At 43.2% G+C, this 21,999-nt stretch overlaps 1 protein-coding gene across 2 annotated transcripts in view; it reads right to left on the bottom strand.

Moving 5' to 3' along the window:
- SLCO5A1 (solute carrier organic anion transporter family member 5A1) overlaps positions 1-21,999 on the bottom strand; it is a 121,956-nt gene that overhangs the window by 31,860 nt on the left and 68,097 nt on the right. For both annotated transcript variants that reach the window (XM_074944262.1, XM_074944263.1), the window contains exon 5: positions 9,987-10,151. In XM_074944262.1, the coding sequence (XP_074800363.1) occupies positions 9,987-10,151 (165 nt within the window). The remainder of the gene's footprint in view (positions 1-9,986; positions 10,152-21,999) is intronic.

Raw genomic sequence — 21,999 nt, 5'->3', positions numbered from 1 at the left:
GATTATGACAAATTCCACAATACGGCCCTCATTGAATAATTCACTACCAGCAAACTGAGTCAGAAGTTTTAGAGCTCTGGACTGATGTCAAAGGATTAACAAAAGCTTCTTTATGATTTTCCCAGCAGCAGAAAAAGAAATATTGCATATACAAGCAGAAATACTGATTTGTATTTATTTCAGAGTGGGCTGGCTACCGGTGGCAGGGAATCAAAACATAGCTGCACAGCACAAAGACCCCAAAGGTTACAGGGCAGGTGATGACAGGACCTCTTACTGCTCTGGGTAGTCCCCAGAACATCACAAGGAATGCAGATTGATCCAGTTTAATTAGTGAAATTCTGAAGAATTAGTTCAAATGTTGGGGTAAATCCTGCTTTTCTTACTCCCATGATGAGCCCCAGTGAAGTATATGTACTAATCCAAACCTTCAGGGCAGGATCAAACCTCGTTCTAACAACCTAATGAGCCTTTTTTCTAGGAGCTCTGTAAACTTTTATGGTCATAGACGCTAACGAGCTGATATCCAGATTCTGATATCTTTACTCATGTTGAGCATTACCATGTCTCATGAGTGGTCCTGTTGATTTTAACAGGACTACTTGCAGACTCATTGTGAGTGAAGGTATCCAAATCTGGTCCTTAGCATTCCACCACTTGAAAGACTTGGCACTTAAAATTTAGAGCACAATAAACTTTAAGCCCTGACAAGTTTATGGACAAGAACTGTGACTTTGCTGCTATGAACATCAATTGGTAGTGCTGTAGTGGGGCCACAGGCTAGCCCTCTCTCCCAGTGCCTTGTGGAGTTGCTAAACTGTGCAAAGTTCCTGTTTTTCCTAGATTCTCCTGGCTCTCACTGCCCATTGCTTCTTATTGTACATCTTTAAGTGATGGTCTTGCTCATGAAGATTCATTCAGCATCAAATGTGAATTTAGCAGCTTTCAGACAGTTGCATCCAGTGAAAGGGGGCTGAAAAAATCATGATAGGCATTCTTATTTTTTTTTAAAAGATGGGATATGTAAAACAAAAGTCTATTGAAAAACATTTTGTAATATAGTTGCAATCGTAAGAGAACATTCACGTCCTCCCCTGCTTTACCCACAAACATTTGCAGAAGGAAATCTCTGTCACAAATGTGAGGTTGGAAATGTGAAAATAAGTGTTAATAAATAAGAGTTACAAGCAATGCCACGCTTGTAGGTGCAGAGAACAGGGCCCCTCAGCTGGGTCAATTTTGGGGGGCAGTGAGCCAGACAACCACGTCTGCACTTCACTCCATGTCCACAACCAGCCCCAACCGCCTCCCCCTCCAGCCCCTCCTCCTCTGGGCTTTGTCCCTTTCCCGGGCCAGGAGGTCACCTGATTCCTTTGTTCTCCAACCCTTTAGCTCTCACCTTGCACGGGGGAAGGGCCCAGGCCATCAGTTGCCAGGAAACAGGGTGTTGGCCATTCTCTGTGTCCAGACCCCTGCACATACCTGCCCTCTAGGGCTCCGCAACGATCATACACCCTTATCCCACCACCTAGATACTTAAGAACGGCATAGGGGAAACTGAGGCACCCCCACAATATTCAGAGGAAACATTAAGAACAGTCCCGCTTCGTCACATCTCTCCCCCCTTCGAGACCGAACTGAGTGGGGTCACTTTAGCCAGTGACCTGGGGAATTTTGAAGCCCCCAACGTTCCCATGGATTCCCCAGCATCTCTCCTATTCCTTGGTGGGAGTTACACCAGGCCCTTTCAGTTTCACACCCTCCCTTAGGTCGGGGGTGGTTGATAGCACTCGCATGCCGCATGTGGGAAGGTTTATGCGGCCCGTGCCCTTTTGCCACCCCAAAACCCCTGGGGGTCAAACTGAGATCAGGTCTTCTCCCAGCGCTCCAGTCTGGAGGCCTGCTATTCGGGCTCTCTTGGTTAAGAGCCCCCAACTTGACCTGGGCCATATACTGTTCACTTACAGAACTAGCATGGAGACATCCTTTTCTCAACAACCTTGTCTCCCCAACAAGCTGGCCAAACACAGCCACTTGGTTATAGGACTGTTTAACTTTAACAGCTTTCACTTCATCTGAGACCTTCTCAAAGCTATCCACACTGGATCTTTCAACAGGAAAGTCAGTAGCTTCATTTACAACAGAAAATTTCCGGCTGTTAGGAACTGAAACTTTCTTGAGTAAATCACTTTCACACCCTTCAGTTGCAGTAAACTGCTTGCAAACACTACCATGAGGATTCCTTTCCCAGGGGCTTTTCTATGCAACAATTCACCCTTCACAGAAATTCTGCCCTTACCCTCTTTACCTAGGGCTTGCTCTAGAGGAACACTTTCCTGAGCAACAACAGATTCTTTCTGGGTCTCACTTACATCCAGAATTACCTCTGGCCCATCAGGCAGATTCCTACACAATCCCCTTTCAGGCAAACTGACAGACTTCCTAGATAAAAGGTTAGAAGCATTCTCCTTCCCTTTGCCACACACAAGTTCAGGAATCTTTTCCTTATTGCTACAGGTTTCCACACCCTCAGTAGGTAACACAATCAAATCACTTTTATGCTCTCCTTGTGCCCTGGCTAGGATCTCACCCTGATTAGACAGAGTTGCTACACCCTTTCCCAACAACACACTAGCAACAGGCAAAATACAAGCACCAGAATTGTCTGGTCTCTGGGATTTTACATAGACACTAACTGGATGCGGCCTAGTTATAGTGCCATTCTCCCTCGCAAACACAAACTTAGGACCATTCCCTTCCTGGGCTTTAGCTGAATCCAGAACCAACTCTGAGACAATTGCACTACCGTCAACCATCACAGGCTGAAAGGCCCCTTCTGTCTGCTCCCCAGACAAAGAGCGGGAGACACATTCTCCTTTCCCAGACACACAGCTTGGGATCTCATTCCCCTGATCCCAGCACACAGGGGTGTTCACAGACAACTGCTTGGAGACTGGGGTAGCTCCCGCCACAGGCAAGTCAATACCTGATAGATACAGGCACATTTCCTTCACTGTCACAATTCTCCACCCAGGTAACAGGTAAGGTATAGGAACACTCATCTTCCACTATCCTCGCCTTCCCACCCTGCTGACTAGACAAAGCTCACAAGGCTGCCTAGGCTCATCCATACTCTCCTTACCAAGCACCTTGCCACTCCCAACAGATAACCTGCCCTGCCTGTGTCTCCCCACCCCCTCAGCTGGGGTCTCAGCTCCCACTGTGCTCAGCACTGCCCTTGCTGTCCCAGTGGGGGTAGGCAGCGAGCTCGCTGCTTTCCTCACTGCACCAGAGCCAGCATGAGCACCCTCTCTGGTGTGCAAGGGGGGGGGGAGCATCTCTCTGTCCCACCCAGCCCCAGGGGTCTGGTTACAGGCAGGCAGGTATCCTGAGCCTAGCAGCTCCTCCCTGCTGCCAGCCAGGTCATCTGCATTTTCACTGACCATTTCCCACTCCACCAATTGGTTCCCTGGATTCAAATTCAAACCCTCGGCAGTTACAGGAGCAGGGCCTGGATCCTGTCCCAAAGAGAGACAGTCACCCCACAACAGGGTCTCGCAGCTGGTATCCTGGAGAACCCCAACAACCAGCCAGCCCCACCCCTCCTGGGTCTGCACAGGGATCTGGGCCATAGGCAGGGCGAGGGGCTTCATCCCTGGGACCATAATTAGTGCATCAACTGTGAACCTAAGATCTTAATAATAATTCTGTGTGGAATTAGAAAGACCTCTCAATCTCCCAACAGGGTGGGCTTTAATATCTTTAATTCTTTCTAAAAGAAGGTCTCTTCTGAGGGATTTAGAGTAGCAGCCGTGTTAGTCTGTATTCGCAAAAAGAAAAGGAGTACTTGTGGCACCTTAGAGACTAACAAATTTTATTTTCTTCTGAGGGAACAACTTCAGAACTGTTAGCTCCCAGGAGAATAAATTATTGGATATGAATGCGAGAAGGACATAATTCCAACCTTTTCACCCATTCTGAACATTTTCTCTCTCAATATTTATCAAAAGGACAAATAGGAAAATGATAACTTGATTAACTGAGTCCACCAGGCAGTACCTGCTCTGAGGTAGCGCACAAACACAAAGATTGAAGAGTAGGACAATGTGGAACGCTCTTTAAGCATCAGTCCTTAGCTATATCAATTTACAGCAAGTCAGGATCTGGCCCTGTGTACTGCCCATCTTGTTGCTCTTCCCAACTTTCTGCAAAAATCTCCTCACACTGTTTTATTCTCCTTCCCCACTCCCTCTAATTTACCTTCATTCTTCCAGTTACATCCTTCTGACCCATCCTTTGCATTCAATGACCTTGCTACCTCTGTCTTGCTTGGTTTTCAGTTATTACAGAAAGCTGTGCTGCTCTCCCATCCATTCTGAGCCAGACTGTCCTTGGCCCTAGAACAGGAGCTGAGGGGATAAGGAGAATGCTTGCCTCCCCCTGCCCCCCACCTTCCACATTCATGCCGCTCAGGCAAGAACTAGGGAACAATTGCAAACCCTGCACTCAAGGAGCACAAGGGCTTCTTCCTCTGTGTCCCTCAGGGGAAAAAATTCACCCTTAGGGGAAGGGGACAGGAACATGCTGACCTGCAGCTAGTTGGTAGCACAGAGGGAAGCCTGCAGCAGTATACATTCTCTCAGTATATCATGGAGCTTGGGATGCAATTTTGCTCCTTGTGCAAAGCAGAACTTGATACTTATATTTTTTTTCATACAGTGTATGTGAAATGGAAGGTAATAAACTATCAAAACAACATAGTCATTACTACAATGGCTCTTCCAGAGGAGCTTCCAAAGCAAAGCATATACAACTAATTGCGGTATTCATTTTTCACTTTCAAAGTCATATAATGGAACAAAACTGAGATTTGATAGTAAGTCACTGTATTGCACTTTGCTTTATTTTACAATAAAATAATGTAAATAATTGTAAAACAATACAATTTGGCATACAGGACTTTTTGTGTGCGCACAAAATCTGATGCTGTGTATAGTACCCCAAGGCAAGATCAGTTTTCAGTCAGCAATTTTGGGGATCTGTTCTTTTTGCTGTTGACAGAATGCTGCAGCACTTGAAGCTTTCCCAACGGAGAAAAGATGATCATAGCAGCTACTAACAGTCTGCTTACAGAAATCTGCAATATTTGCTACCAGTGTTGCATTTCCAACGGTAGTAGCAAAGAGATTTTAAAAATCTATTCTGTGTGAGTTGTACACTGCACCTTTCCTAGAAAAGAAGTTGAACCAATTTACGGTATATTACTATATTTAGGAACAGTAGAAGTTACTAGTGAATGCAAAATGGTTTAGATTGCAAAATATAACCCTCTTTCTTCACAAACTTTTATAATCTACTGAATCATTTTATCTTTTGAGCTGAAATTTTCCAAGTTTAGCCTCTGTCCTGAAGTCAACTTCTTGTTGTTTGTTTTAGAAAGTTTAAGAGCTTTGTGTTTTGTTTTGTTTTTGTTCACTGTGGGCGGAAAAATTACACTTTTCCCATTTAAAAAATTCTAACCACTTTTTTCTTTTTTAAATAAAAGACTTCAGCAAAGGAAACTGAAATTCAAAACTTGAAATCTGGCATGGATTTAATCCTCACTGAAGACTAATGCCTTTGCTTTGTTTGAGAAAAGAAACTGAATGAAATTTAACAAAGAAATGGCTGTTTGTAAATTGCCAATTGAAAATGCACTGTGCAAAATCTCATTAGGTCTTCAGCTGGCCACACAAAGATAGATGCACTGAGCATATGTGTACAGCTAGTTAAGTGCACAGCTGTATATTTTGGTTCAAAGAATTTACAAATTACACTGCAACTGAAGCTAGAAGAGCTTGTAAACTAACAGTACAAGTAATTTACAAGCTCCACTGGTGTAACTGTGTACACTGGCTATCTCCAAATCTTCTTTTACCTTCAAAAGAAGTCTAGAAAAATTAAACGTTACTAAATAACTGTAGGAAATTATCCACCCGCCACAGTAGTAAGTGGGCAATGGGGGGGGAACTTTAATTTTTTAAGAGTCACAATTACTCCCTGAGGATCTTCTCTGGGGCAGTGCAGCTATAAACTGCTCCATACTCAGGATACAGCAAAGGCTCAATCTAGTCCTAACTTTTTGGAATTTCCCAACCTTTGTGTGTGTTATTGGCACTCGTTCTTGTGTGTATACAGCCTCTAATGTGAGTTATAGGTCAATAATTCCATCAAAACTACCGGTGATGCCATAAACCATGAGAGCAAAACTCCTAGTTTGTATAACCACTAGAACCATCATCTGGAATTAGTCCCATAAATCACAACTGCCATTATATTTTATATGAGAGACAAAGTAAGTAATATCTTTCATTGGACCAACTTCTGTTGGTGGAAAGGATAAGTTTCTGAGCTACCCAGATCTCTTCTTCAACTAATCTACTCGTTCTTCAGGAGACCTGAAGAAGAGATCTGTGAAGTTCAAAAGCTTGTCCCGTCTACCCACAGACGGTCCAATAAAAAGTATTACCTCACCTACCTTGTGTGTCTCATATCCTGGAACCAACACGACTACAACATCACTGCAAGCATCTGTATGATATAATTCATTAATTTCGTGCCCTGCACAGGATGTCTCTCCCCACTCCACAGGCTCCCACAGAGAACTCCCACTGCTGCTACTTCCCACTGTCCCGATCAGGATCCCAGGAAGACTGCTCTTTTTTTCCACCCACCCCAGACTAGACAGACACCCAAGGTTCCAACTCAGATCCTCTTTCTCCCCGTCTCTCCATCTCACACTGCTTCCTCTCCTTTCCTGGATCCATGCAACCAGACAGTTTTCTCTCTTTCTCGTATAGCTCTCCCTTCTCTTCTGAAGTGATCATGCGTGCCCAGTCCATTGGTACTTCACTCACCCGCTGGGGCATAGCCGGGGGTGGGAGGTGGGGAAGTGACTCCATTTTGAAGTTTGGAGTACTTGAATAATGGCCATGGATTTGTTGATGCATTGCCTCCAAGTAACATAGGAATTGCCACACCAGATCAGATGAGTGGTCCATCTAGTTCAGTATCCTGTCTCTGATGGTGGCCAGTAACATGTGCTTCAGAGACAGATGGGGAAAAAAAAACCCTTGAAGTTGGCAATTATGGAATAGCTTGCCTATAGAGGAAGGTTTTTCCTACCACTCTCAGTTAATGGTTCACATGTCCTGAAGCATGTGGATTTATATCCCTCCCGTTTTTTTAATCTTATTTAATGTAACTGGATAGTCTATCATATAAATGTTCATCCCTGTTTTTAATCCTGCTAAACTCCTAGCTTCAATAATCATTTGTGACCATGAGTTTCATAAGGTCATTGTGCATCTCAAGAACTATGGAATTTTTAATGTATGTTGTACAGAAACAAACTCTTGAACTGCTTCAGAACCAGGAAAAAATGGGAAAAGAGAATACCTTTAAGAGAATTAGTGTTTCTGACTACAGAAATGAAAAGATACTGAAAGTGAAAAGGTGGAATGGTTTTCCTTCTAAAATGGTGCATATGGAAAGAAGTTCAAAATAGGCCATGCAGGGAAAGATCAAGGCTTATTATTGCTTGTTTTGTTATTATTTCTTCATTATTTCTGAGTATCAAAAATAGCGGTGGATGCCTTTCAAAGATGTGGTCCCTGCCCTGAAAGACTGACAATTTAATAGTGGTTTGACAAAAGAGGCAGGGTTAATTACCAACAAAAACAGGGACAAAAGGACAAGTGTAATCCATATTATACCAGCATGGACCTTTGTCTCCCTCTGGAGGCTGAACAACATAAGAGTTTTATGAGTGTGTTTCTGCCTCCAAGTTACTGGGCCAGCTCTTTTCACTCAAGCAGTAGAAAGTCATACATTTAGCTCCAGAGTTTCTGGGTTCAATCCCCATAGATGGGCCCAACCAGGGGCTTTGTTACACAGGGAGGTATGTAACAGGTCCGTTACTCAGGGTGGTATGATCTTGATAGTTTTGTATTATTTTTTTAAATGTTGTGTTTCTCTCCCTTGGTTCTCAGAGGTGAGATGAAAGATGTGAGTTTTTAGGAGGGATTTGAACAAGGAGAGGGAGGTGGGCTGGTGTACAGGTTTGAGGAGGTCATTCCATGCATGGGAATGAAGGAGGCAGCTCAGAAGAAAGCACAAAGAGAGAGAAGGAAATGAGAGGAGTAGCAAAGGCTGCTTTCATCAGCAGAGTCGAGAGAGCAGGGCCAACACATGGTCCCCAATTCTGTAAATTATTCTGCATAGGAGGCCCCTTTCACCCACATAGAGCCCCAGTGAAATCAGTCGGGCTGTATAAGGTAGGACTTTTTAAGCAAGGACAAAAGTTTGAACTGGATGCACGTTGCAATGGCGAGCTGGTGAAATCTCTCCAAGAGGACAGGTACATAATTTAAGTGATAAGAAAATGAGTACTAGTGGCACCTTAGAGACTAACCAATTATTTGAACATAAGCTTTCGTGAGCTACAGCTCACTTCATCGGACGCATTCAGTGGAAAATACAGTGAGGAGATTTATATACAAACAGAACATGAAAAAATGGGTGTTATCATACACACTGTAAGGAGAGTGATCACTTAAGATGAGCTATTACCGGCGGGGGGGGGGGGGGGGGAAATCAAGGTGGGCCATTTCCAGCGGTTAACTGGAACGTCTGAGGAATGGTGAGGGGTGTGGGGTGGGAAATAAATATGGGGAAATAGTTTTACTTTGTGTAATGACACATCTACTCCCAGTCTTTATTCAAGCCTAAGTTAATTGTATCCAGTTTGCAAATTAATTCCAATTCAGCAGTCTCTCGTTCGAGTCTGTTTTTGAAGTCTTTTTGTTGTAATATTGCAACCTTTAGGTCTGTAATCGAGTGACCAGAGAGAGACTGAAGTGTTCTCCGACTGGTTTATGAATGTTATAATTCTTGACATCTGATTTGTGTCCATTTATTCTTTTACGTAGAGACTGTTCAGTTTGACCAATGTACATGGCAGAGGGGCATTGCTGTCACATGATGGCATATATCACATTGGTAGATGTGCAGGTGAACGAGCCTCTGATAATGTGGCTGATGTGATTAGGCCATATGATGGTGTCCCCTGAATAGATATGTGGACACAGTTGGCAACGGGCTTTGTTGCAAGGATAGGTTCCTGGGTTAGGGGTTCTGTTGTGTGGTGTGTGGTTGCTGGTGAGTATTTGCTTCAGGTTGGGGGGCTGTCTGTAGGCAAGGACTGGCCTGTCTCCCAAGATTTGTAAGAGTGATGGGTCGTCCTTCAGGATAGGTTGTAGATCCTTGATGCTCAAATAATTGGCGAATACAGACTAACATGGCTGCTACTCTGAAACCTGTCAAATTAAGTGATGAGAGAGATGATTCTGGCAGCAGCATTATGGATGGGCTGGACTGTGGCAAGGCTGATATAAATAAATAAACAAGGAGGAGATTGCAGTAGTCAAGGTGGAAGATGAATGAGTAGGGCATAGACGAGTCATTTGGTCACCGGAGAGAAAGGAAGAGAGAATATTATAAAGGTTGAGGAGGTCAAAGTAAAATTAGCTTTTAAGAAATTAATATTAAATAATATAAGAACTTATAAGACCTTTTAAATTAATGGCAGATTCTCTGTAACTTGCACGTGATCATGATGGTCACTTCTGACCTTAAGGTCTATGAATGTGATGGTATATCCCCATATTTTTTCCCCTCACAATAAAACTTTAATATAACCTAAAAAAAAATGGCAAGTTCTTCACTTGTACAAAACAAAAACAACATTTGGTTCGCGTTTTAGTAAACAAACATAGCAAACACCCAAGGAACTACTGGAATTCTGAATGGAAAAAGTAAAGTTAGACATTATTTAGCTGGTAAGATTATCATTTTAAAGCCAGTTTTATTTTTTTCCTCTATTGCTTTTGTTTCAGTGGTCAGAGAATGATAATCCTTTCAATGTTGTGCTAAAGGCAATGCCTTACCAGTGTAGATGCTGGCATTGGAAGCTGGGATGCCAAACTGTGACTCGATGAACTTGGGAATGAAGGTAATAAAAGCAGTAACAATGGCACTCTCAGCTGTGTATGACAAACTCACAAAAAGGAATGTCATGTTGCTTAAGATCCTGACAGCTGCTCTTGGAAGCTCTACAAAATGACAAAAATGACAAATAAATGTTATAAATAATGAATGGAAAAGAAAAACAAATTGACTTTCTTTGAGATGGACTGTAAATAATGGTTTCTTAACATTCAGCCATATTTGCGAAGTTTAAAAAAAAAAAGAAAAGAAAAGAGTATCTATAATTTGGACTGGAAATATTTTCCTGTGTTCTTCTGCTATTTGAATGTACCCCTCTAGGCCCTACTCCAGCCCTACACAGGCATAGGAGTCATTATAGCCCATCTGCTTGCAGGAAGAGAGGCTTTGGATGTTAATGCTGAAATAGTAAAAAAGCAGGAAAAGTTTTAAGTTATTTCAGAATTTCTTTGATGTAACTTTCACTTCTGAAGATAAAAAATTCTGATGTTTCTGTAGGAAAAAAGATTGTTTCTTGCACTCTGCATGATCAAGATAGGCCATATAAATCAATCTACTACTTGCAGTATGTTAACATTTTATTGTAATTCTGCCTAAATAAACGTTTTTGAAAAATTGTATTTGGGATCCATTGATGATATTGCCATAATTTGGGAAGGTAACCAGTAGGATATGATATTTAGCCATATTTGTTAATAATGCATGTAGATCTAACATACTGAAAGTTAAAAAGCACATAACATACTCCTGGGGAATTCTGTGCCAAAAAATTAAAAAATCTGTGCACAAAATGTAAAAATCCTGCAAATTTTATTTATCAAAATCACACAATATAATCACACCAGTTTCAATTATTTTGGAAATTTATTTCAAAATACCTGTTGGCAACTTGACTGTAACAAAACGGACAACAAAAAAAGATTTCCCAGGATTAGAGAGTTAAAGAAACTCCTACGACAACCCATTTCCTATTTCTCTGTCCCCTCCCTCCAGAACCCAGCTACGCGCCCACCACCCCCACCCCAGATTCCCACAACCCCTCCCTTCAGAGCACAGCCGTGTGGTGCCCTCCAGCACAGACACTTGCACCCCCTCCCTCCCCAGAGCCCAGCGTCAGGGCCCTCCCAGCCCAGACAACTGCACCCCCTTTCCCCCCAGATGCCTGCTATAGAGTGCCCCCCAGCCCAGACAGCTGCACCACTTCCCCTAAAAACCCAGTTGCGACCCCCCCAACCCAGACACCCACACCCCCTCTCCCCCGAGCCAAGCTGCAGGGCCTCCCCAACCAAGACACCTGCACCCCCTTCCCCCCCAGAACCCAGCCATGGGGTATCCTCCAGTCCAGACACACATACCGCCTCCACTCCCCTCCCCTCTCCTCCAGAGCCCAGCTGCAGGTCCCCCCCAGCCAAAATACCTGCACCCCCTCACGCCCAGTGCCCAGCCACGGGGCACCCGCCAGCCCAGACACCTGCAACCCCTAAGCTCAGCCATGGGGTATCCGCCAGCTCAGACAACCTCACCATCTCCCGCCAGAGAGAGAAAAAGCCTGATGCTGCGTCCTGGGCTTGTACAGAGTTTCCTGCATGCCACCTCTTCTCTTCAGGTCGTACTGAGAACCACAGCCACCTGGAATCCTCCCGCTCCCCCTTCCCATCCTCCCTGGCAGTGTTCTGTATTTGGGAGCTGGAGAGGTGGGCTCTGCTGGGTCCAGTGGTCCCTAATGGTAGCCAGCAGCTCTGCAACACCAATTCTGCAGAGAAAAGGGAAATTCTGCACAGAACATTAATTCTGCACACATTCTGAATTGCGCAGTGGCGCCAAAATTCCCCCAGGAGTAATAACAGTACCTTAAAGGTAAAAAAAACCCAACTTTGTAATTATCCCAAAAACAAGCACTTAAAAGAAATTTGAACATGAGGAGATATAGAAATTAATAGTCAAGGCATCTAAACAACCCTCACTCTGCCCTGTAGTGATACCATGTGATAACCATATAATTATGATTCATGCATTTTCATGTTTATGGTCCTAGATTAGACAAAAGTGATTTTAAAAACTATTTTCCCCTTCATGGTGTCACTACAGGTCAGAGTTTTCAATTAACCTTAACTCCAGTTTAACATTTTCTTGTGTGGGAATGTACGGATCCCAAACCCACTGAACACTTTAATGGGCTCCAGATTGAACATATTACAGAGGTGCTGAATGGTTGAGTTGGTGTGCTTGTTGTAAACTACGTATTGTGGGGTCTAGTATTCTGACGTCAAATCCTGCTCTCCTTGCTCAGTTGACTTCAGTGAGATTATTTGTATGATCAAAGCAAGACAGATTTAGGCCCTTATCATTTCAAAAGTGGTCATGTTGCAAATCAGCATGTAAACTGTCTGTCTGCATCCAATTTTAATCTCTTCTAGTCCTCCAAAATTCTAGTAAATCAATTATAGATAGGAGCATTTATCATTTTGATCCAGTTTCAAATGTTTTCTTGCCAGCTTTACAAAGAAAAGTATTAAACTTTAAATATAAAATTTGGTGGAAAGAATTAATCCATAAATTGTGCTAAGAAGCTTTCATTTATTTTGAAACGTAAATGTTCTAGAATAGCCAAGGTAGTTAAACCTGCATCACTATTATTGAACATTTATGATATTGCAATGTCAAAACAGAAAGAAATAAGGTGACATTGGGGCAGGAAGATATCGATGCAAATATAAGGAGATGGCGTTACAGTTTCTTGACAATGCCAAAAATATATCAATAAACATTTTTGGAAACCTAATTAGAATGACAAGGATGAAAAGGAAACACTGCTAAAATTTTATGATAGCTATATTACAGATTCAAGACATAAAAATACAAGTTTATCACACATTCAAAAGGAAATTTAAGAGAAAAATATCCAATTCACTACAATAGCATTAACTCCTAGTGTATCTCCCATTCCTCAGTCTGTGGGGTGATTTTTAAAGGGGCTAGGGGGCTGTCAATGTTAATTATAGCCCTAACTGGGCCAATTTTTTAAAATAATTTTTGAAGGACGTCAGATATCACAGCAGAGGGTCTGGGCTCCCAGGGTTAGCCAAGCTGCTGAAGAGAACCGCTAATGTTGGGCTGGTGGAGGGGAGCAGTACAAAGGGTCCCCCTGAGATAAGGTGGAGGACCAAGAACCTCATTTTCCTTCAAAACCTGGATTAATAGGGAAGGGAAGCAGAACAAGCACCAGTGCACCCCACCAGCAACCACGCAGCCATGACCGCCCCCAAAAATATGTGGCCGGCAGCCTCCCAAAACAGTGGACTTCTGCTGCTGGGAGCATGAGACTGGAGAAGAGGAGGCAGGGAAAGGCTGATTTTATTGCCACTGGAAACTGGATTTCAGTTTGCCTATTTGGTATTTTTAAACATATGTAGTGAGCAGCTGCTGTGGTGATGAGCACAGTAGAAAACCCTAGATCGACAGGTCACCCCCACTCCCACTGCTGCCTGCTGGCAGGGCCACGCCCTGCGCTTTTCTCTTCTTTGAGAAGGGAGCCTTACAAAGCACCGCAGAAAGGGAGAGAAGATGAGGACTGTGACTGGCTAGTCCATGTCTCCTAGCCCAACCTCCCTCAGAGTTGAGAATTCAGTATAGCAGTTTTTGGCATTCTCCATGATCCATCTGTAATTTCATGAACAATCCCATCAGAGCGAGAGAGAGAGAGAGATGAATTTGGTTTTCAGTAGTGAGTTGGAAGGAAAATGATGCAATAATTAGGCACTGAACAATAGTTCACAACAGAGTGAATGCTGGCCAAAACATGGACTATATTCTGTTCATTCTAACTTCCAGAACAATGGCCACCACAGATAGTTTATCATCATAATAAAAGGACTGTTCTAAGTATTAGCTCTAGAAATAAGATGAAACCAAACAGTTGAAGCTGAACTCTGGACTCAGGATTGAATCACAGTATCTCTATAAAATGCCAAATCCAAATGTCACAACACTTGGTAAAGTTCATAGTTCAATCTACATGATGAAACTCAGTTTCAGGAGTGTTTGGATTCAGGATTTTGGTATAGCTCATTATAGAGATACTAAATTGATATTTTGTGCTGGACTTCTGATCTGGGGTTTTAATTTGAGCACATTTCTAGTCACATCTTTCAGGTTACTGAGAGCTCAATTTAATATGCTAAAGTTCATTATTAATTAAAAACTAGCAGCTTTATTTAATATATCCTTTTGGGCTGCATATTGCATGTCTACATAGGGCTAAGTAAAACTCTAAGGACATGTTTACACTACCCGCCAGATCGGCGGGCACCGATCAATCCAGTGGGGATCGATTTATCGCATCTAGTCTAGACGCGATCAATCGACGCCCCCTCCCACCCCCAAGCGCTCTCCCGTCGACTCCTGTACTCCAGCTCCGCGAGAGGCACAGGCGAAGTCGACAGGGGAGCGGCAGCAGTCGACTCACCGCAGTGAAGACACCACGGTAAGTCAATCTAAGTATGTCGACTTCAGCTACATTATTCACGTAGCTGAAGTTGCGTAACTTAGATCGATCCCCCCGCAGCATAGACCAGGGCTAAATGTCCTGTACCATACATTAGGTCTCCTATAAAACCTGTGATAGATTCTTCAGAGGCAAACTCTAATTTGATTATTCCAAATTATTGGCTTGAAACAGAGATTTTTTTCTGGACATTATACAATGCAAGTCACCTCCTAACAACCACAGACTCCAGCTATATAACTTAATATCAGTATGAGCCAGAGTTCTCTGGAAACTAAACTACAGTTCTCTAGCACAGAGGATAAAGTTAGTGCAAATTAAACAAATCCACTATGGAAATAAAATGCACATCCAAAATTGGGTTTTCACTACTATCCTAACATGACAAAAACAAAACTCTGTCTGCCAGAAGCTTTATAAAGTTTAATTACATTATGAATTTAAAAAACTATACAAAATGGGTACAATAAGCGAAAAAATTGAAAATAGCTAAATTTGCCAGTCATAATAATTATTTAAGATAGGACAATATGTTGTGGGTATAAAATAATGGATCCTTAAAGTCTCTACAATATCCAAGTGTCCAATATTTCAAGTATTATCTTTATTTTTGTAAATAAACAACAGCTTATCACAAGCCTAGTCGTTTGCTTCAGAGTTGTCATGAAACCTTTTGAAATCCTACTGCTGTTTCTTATTAAAACAAAAATATTAGCACTTATTTTTGCATAATTGTACATCAATGGCACAAATATAAGACGACTGTTGTTTAACAAGAACTTGCGGTCTTCTACCATTTTGTCCTTTTCTAAGGATGCCCTTTCATTCTCTTACCATGTAAAAAGATTAGGTGGAAGAAAACAAAATAAATCTCTATCAGTTACATTACTTGTTAAAAAAAAATCACCCTTATAACAGCAATATATACATGCTACTTTATTTACTCCTGGGGAAATTCTGCACAAAAAATTTAAAAATTCTGCAACAAAAAATTAAAAATTCTGTGCACAGTATTTTAAAATTCTGCAAATTTTGTTTGTCAAAATAACACAATATAATCACACCAGTTTCAATTATTTTTGGTCATTTATTTCAAAATGCCTGTCAGCAAGTATGTCTGTAACAATACAGACAACAAAAAAGATTGAGGAAATGCTTTTTGACAAATAGATTCCTTACTAGGCATATTAACACAGAACTCTGAGTAATAATTCATTTAAACTACAATACAGAACCATATTTCCTACACCCCTCAGGAGCACTGCAAAGGCTTGGGGGAGTCAGGGGTAACGGAGGAGCCGAGGGAGAGGGAAGTAAATTGCTGGGAAGGAACCTGGGCAGGGTTGATAAAAATCAATGAAATCGGATTTTTTTAATTTAAATTGGATTTTTTTGATAAAATGCTTTGAGGAAAAAACCTATCTAAAGACAGTTTTAATTAAAGATACTAATCTCCTGACTCCCAGTCCAAGTGTCTATTGAATTCCTGACATTTGCTATTTTAATGGAAGACCTCAGGCACTGAGCCAGTAGCGTGTTTCTCCAGTGTCTTCTGACTTTTGCAGAGAAATATTTGCCCATTATAGAATACGAAATTGAACTCTTTCTAGGTGCAGGACTGAAGTCTGGCTCTAGCAAGATCAACCCAGCAATTCTGAAACTTTTGCTGTGTCCTCAAATATAACGGACTATCAGCATGCTGCCATTCTCTTTTGCAAAAGTGATTGGAAACAGTATGAAGCAGAGGACTGGGAGATGTGTAAACACCAAAGTTCAGGACTGTCTGGATACAGGCCCATTTCTATTTAAAACATATAATTTAGAAAGAAAAGCAGAGATTATTATATAAATCCACTTAATTGATGTACCTGAGGAGTTTATAGAATGTTTAAATTCAGTACAGTATTTATCTTCTATACCGTGCCAGCTGCAGGTTAATTAATCTAATTGTACAATATGCTTAGCTGAGGTAATTGCTGAAGGGCCATACACAGTGCCATACAGTGCCAGTGTCATACAATGAAACTATGCAACCTACATAGTAAAAGGAAAACTGTGAGTCCATCTGTTTGTGTTCATGATTTATCGACACTTATGGGATCAAACCTTGGTTTATATATTATACACCTGCTCTGGCCCAAGATACTTACATTGTACAGTACTCTCTATTTTCCTTCATATGTTATACCCAACTTTCTCTTTACTCCATTCCTTTTATTTCTTCTTCTGAGTCTGGCTTGGACTTCTCCTCAAGAGTTTAAATTGTGTTTGTCAGTTACCGTATCTTTTGTTTTGTTTTGCTTACAAGGGCTCAGATCCACAAAAGGACTTCTGCTCCTAATTCCATCGTGTAGGTGCCACCGAAACTCTTAAAACCCCTGCTCGGCTACTGACTAGTTATGGAAGCTCCCAAAATCCCCTGGTGCTTACATTTTTTTATGTTAAAGTCCCATGAGCACCTATATTTATGCTGCTGGGCACAATGCCTCAGTTTAGGCACTGAGTGCCTACCTCACACCTAAGCCCCAGCAGGACTCTCAAACCACGTGAAGATCAGCATTCCCACACCTATCCTGGCTGCAGGGCCCGATCCAGTAGGCATTCTCAAAAAGTGCCTCTCTCTCAGAGGTGAGTGCCCTAAGCACCGGACTATAGAGTCATACTGTCTCTATGGTCCAATACATATTTTTTATACAAAGTGGAATGGCTTCAAGAGGAGAGATAGAGAGACCCCCTCCCATCAGAATATCCCATAGTCCGTATATTAAGGCACTCACCTGAGAGCTATGAAACCTATATTCAAATCCCTTCTCCTCATCAGGTAGAAGAAGGAATTGAACAAAGGTCTCTCACATCCTGGGGGAGTTCCCTAGCCACTGAGCTAAAGGCTAAATGTGGCTTCCCCATCCATTGTGTGAATTTGGGTGTGTGCTGCCACTGTTTTTACAGGGAATGGGTTAGGCACCTGACTCAAGGCATCCTGTTTGAAAAGCTATCATGATTTAAGGCAAATCTCTTTTCCTTGAGCAATCTCAACTTGTTCAACATCTTTCTTACCTCCAAAATATAGTGCAGTTCTTAACCGTTCCACATGGTGAATCTCTCTTGTGGTGAAACTGAGAACTTTTAATACAATGGCCAATACTGGGGTGATTTACTAATGTTTTCAGTGACTAAAAAATTGTGAATTGGTCCCTATACAGTATGTACCATTGTTATATGTAGTTAGGATGAGTACATGAAACAGAAGGAAATATGAAACTACTGGTTGTTATTCCTTCAGAGTAAGTATCTGGAAGGATCTCTCTAAAAAAATTAATTTGTTTTTCTTCTTTATTGTGGCCAGGTGCCTGTACAAACAGAACAGGCCCTTCATCTTAAAATATTGTGCGATTTGAGAGACTTGGGCATATCATGCTGATAACAGGAAACGTGCTCATGTTTCCCAGACCTCCCAAAGCTAGTGACACACTCTGGACCTAGCCAGAGCTCTCAGAATTACTTCTGCCAATGGCATGCCCCTAATGCCTGAAGAAAGAAATCCAACTGGCTACATCGACTTGTGAAAACAATTTTACCTAATAAAAGCCACTAGTGCTGTGCGGATAGCAGTCTCTAGAGAAGTAACTACATCCAATTATTTGCCTCTGAATCCATTATCTTTTGAGCCCCTCTGAATGCACCATTGTGTCATCACTACTCACCTCTGATTGAGACACAAAATGAAGGAAGTCCTAAAGAATGTGACCTTGTACCTCTGTCTTGTTTGCTATGCACATCTGGTTATGACACAGTTATTGTACTGCCGAGACAACCAGCACACAACACAATTATGGCCTTTTTGACTTTCCATTATTTTATCAATTTTCCACAGAGACTAACAGGACTTGCAGCTGTTATAACTATACGCATCTGAGAGATAGCAAATGTCTTGCAAAGAAAGGTATTACAGATGTGGGCGGATGCTCCTTACAATTAAATTAGAGAATACCATTAGTATGGTTAACCCCTTGTCTAATGGTTAAAAGAACAGATTATTAATAAATATGTGATCAAAATTCAGGACTGTCACCAACACTAAGAGCAATTGTAACATTCAGTCCAGTGCTAACTGTACATCTAGGCTATGTCTACATAGCAATTAAACAACTGCAGCTGGCCCAGATCAGCTGACTCAGGCTCACAAGACTTGGGCTCCAGGGCTATAAAACTGCAGTGTAGACATTCAGGCTCAGGCTCCACCTGCAGCTGGCCCAGGTCAGCTGACATGGACCAGCTCTGGGTGTTTAATTGTTGTGCAGGCATACCTCTAGAGTCGGGAGTTCAAATTCTGTCTAATGGCACAAATGACAGGAGCTTTCATGGTCTCTTCATAGTTCCCATTGTGCTAATCAGAAAAATGCCACAAACTTGGCACCTTTAACAGCCACTTCACAGGTACCCAAAATTAGAACAGCAATAGTATAAAGACCCAGATGGATTCACAGAACTGTAGCAGAAATCTTGTCCTGTACCATTCCACTTTATGCCTTACTTAATTAAGCCTATGCTATCAATCTCTCTTTCATGAGCTCTAAATTCACTCATTTTTTAAAAAGTGACACTATTGCCTTTCTTCCAGTTACATTTCAACAATGGTTAGACTTTACACTAATAGTGTTATTGAATAAAATGTAAGCCCTGGTCTACACTAGGACTTTAGGTTGAATTTAGCAGCATTAAATCGATGTAAACCTGCACCCGTCCACACGATGAAGCCCTTTATTTCGACTTAAAGGGCTCTTAAAATCCATTTCCTTACTCCACCCCTGACAAGCGGATTAGCGCTTAAATCGGCCTTGCCGGGTCGAATTTGGGGTACTGTGGACACAATTCGACGGTATTGGCCTCCGGGAGCTATCCCAGAGTGCTCCATTTTGACCGCTCTGGACAGCTCTCTCAACTCAGATGCACTGGCCAGGTAGACAGGAAAAGAACCGCGAACTTTTGAATCTCATTTCCTGTTTGGCCAGCGTGGCAAGCTGCAGGTGACCATGCAGAGCTCATCAGCAGAGGTGACCATGATGGAGTCTCAGAATCGCAAAAGAGCTCCAGCATGGACCGAACGGGAGGTACGGGATCTGATCGCTGTATGGGGAGAGGAATCCGTGCTATCAGAACTCCGTTCCAGTTTTCGAAATGCCAAAACCTTTGTCAAGATCTCCCAGGGCATGAAGGACAGAGGCCATAACAGGGACCCGAAGCAGTGCCGCGTGAAACTGAAGGAGCTGAGGCAAGCCTACCAGAAAACCAGAGAGGCGAACGGCCGCTCCGGGTCAGAGCCCCAAACATGCCGCTTCTATGATGAGCTGCATGCCATTTTAGGGGGTTCAGCCACCACTACCCCAGCCGTGTTGTTTGACTCCTTCAATGGAGATGGAGGCAATACGGAAGCAGGTTTTGGGGACGAAGAAGATGATGATGAGGAGGAGGTTGTAGATAGCTCACAGCAAGCAAGCGGAGAAACCGGTTTTCCCGACAGCCAGGAACTGTTTCTCACCCTGGACCTGGAGCCAGTACCCCCTGAACCCACCCAAGGCTGCCTCCTGGACCCAGCAGGCGGAGAAGGGACCTCCGGTGAGTGTACCTTTTAAAATACTATACATGGTTTAAAAGCAAGCATGTGAAAGGATTACTCTGCCCTGGCATTCGCGGCTCTCCTGGATATACTCCCAAAGCCTTTGCAAAAGGTTTCTGGGGAGGGCAGACTTATTGCGTCCTTCATGGTAGGACACTATACCACTCCAGGCCAGTAACACGTACTCGGGAATCATTGTACAACAAAGCATTGCAGTGTATGTTTGCTGGCGTTCAAGCAACATCCGTTCATGTGTTATCCTCAGGAGAGTGAGATATAATCCATGGTCACCTGGTTGAAATAGGGTGCTTTTCTTCAGGGGACACTCAGAGGAGCCCATTCCTGCTGGGCTGTTTGCCTGCGGCTGAACAGAAATGTTCCCCGCTGTTAGCCACAGGGAGGGGGGAGGGTTGAGGGGGTAGCCACGCGGTGGGGGGAGGCAAAATGCGACCTTGTAACGAAAGCACATGTGCTATGTATGTAATGTTAACAGCAAGGTTTACCCTGAAAGAGTGTAGCCAGTGTTTTATAAAATGTGTCTTTTTAAATACCGCTGTCCCTTTTCTTTTCTCCACCAGCTGCATGTGTTTCAATGATCACAGGATCTTCTCCTTCCCAGAGGCTAGTGAAGATTAGAAAGAAAAAAAAACGCACTCGAGATGAAATGTTCTCCGAGCTCAAGCTGTCCTCCCACACTGACAGAGCACAGACGAATGCGTGGAGGCAAATAATGTCAGACTGCAGGAAAGCACAAAATGACCAGGAGGAGAGGTGGCGGGCTGAAGAGAGTAAGTGGCGGGCTGAAGAGAGGGCTGAAGCTCGAATGTGGCGACAGCGTGATGAGAGGAGGCAGGATTCAATGCTGAGGCTGCTGGAGGACCAAACCAGTATGCTCCAGTGTATGGTTGAGCTGCAGCAAAGGCAGCTGGAGCACAGACTGCCACTACAGCCCCTGTGTAACCAACCGCCCTCCTCCCCAAGTTCCATAGCCTCCACACCCAGTCGCCCAAGAACGCGGTGGGGGGGCCACCGGCCAACCAGCCACTCCACCACAGAGGATTGCCCCAAAAAAAGAAGGCTGTCATTCAATAAATTTTAAAGTTGTAAACTTTTAAAGTGCTGTGTGGCATTTTCCTTCCCTCCTCCACCACCCCTCCTGGGCTACCTTGGTAGTCATCCCCCTATTTGTGTGATGAATGAATAAAGAATGCATGAATGTGAAGCAACAATGACTTTATTGCCTCTGCAAGAGGTGATCAAAGGGAGGAGGGGAGGGTGGTTAGCTTACAAGGAAGTAGAGTGAACCAAGGGGCGGGGGGTTTCATCAAGGAGAAACAAACAGAACTTTCACACCGTAGCCTGGCCAGTCATGAAACTGGTTTTCAAAGCCTCTCTGATGCGTACCGCACCCTCCTGTGCTCTTCTAACCGCCCTGGTGTCTGGCTGCGCGTAACCAGCAGCCAGGCGATTTGCCTCAACCTCCCACCCCGCCATAAACGTCTCCCCCTTACTCTCACAGATATTGTGGAGCACACAGCAAGCAGTAATAACAGTGGGAATATTGGTTTCGCTGAGGTCTAACCGAGTCAGTAAACTGCGCCAGCGCGCCTTTAAACGTCCAAATGCACATTCTACCACCATTCTGCACTTGCTCAGCCTGTAGTTGAACAGCTCCTGACTGCTGTCCAGGCTGCCTGTGTACGGCTTCATGAGCCATGGCATTAAGGGGTAGGCTGGGTCCCCAAGGATACATATAGGCATTTCAACATCACCAACAGTTATTTTCTGGTCTGGGAATAAAGTCCCTTCTTGAAGCTTTTGAAACAGACCAGAG

The sequence above is a fragment of the Natator depressus genome, chromosome 2 (assembly GCF_965152275.1).
Source record: "Natator depressus isolate rNatDep1 chromosome 2, rNatDep2.hap1, whole genome shotgun sequence".
NCBI lineage: Eukaryota > Metazoa > Chordata > Testudines > Cheloniidae > Natator > Natator depressus.
This window is presented reverse-complemented; position numbering and strand designations above follow the sequence as displayed.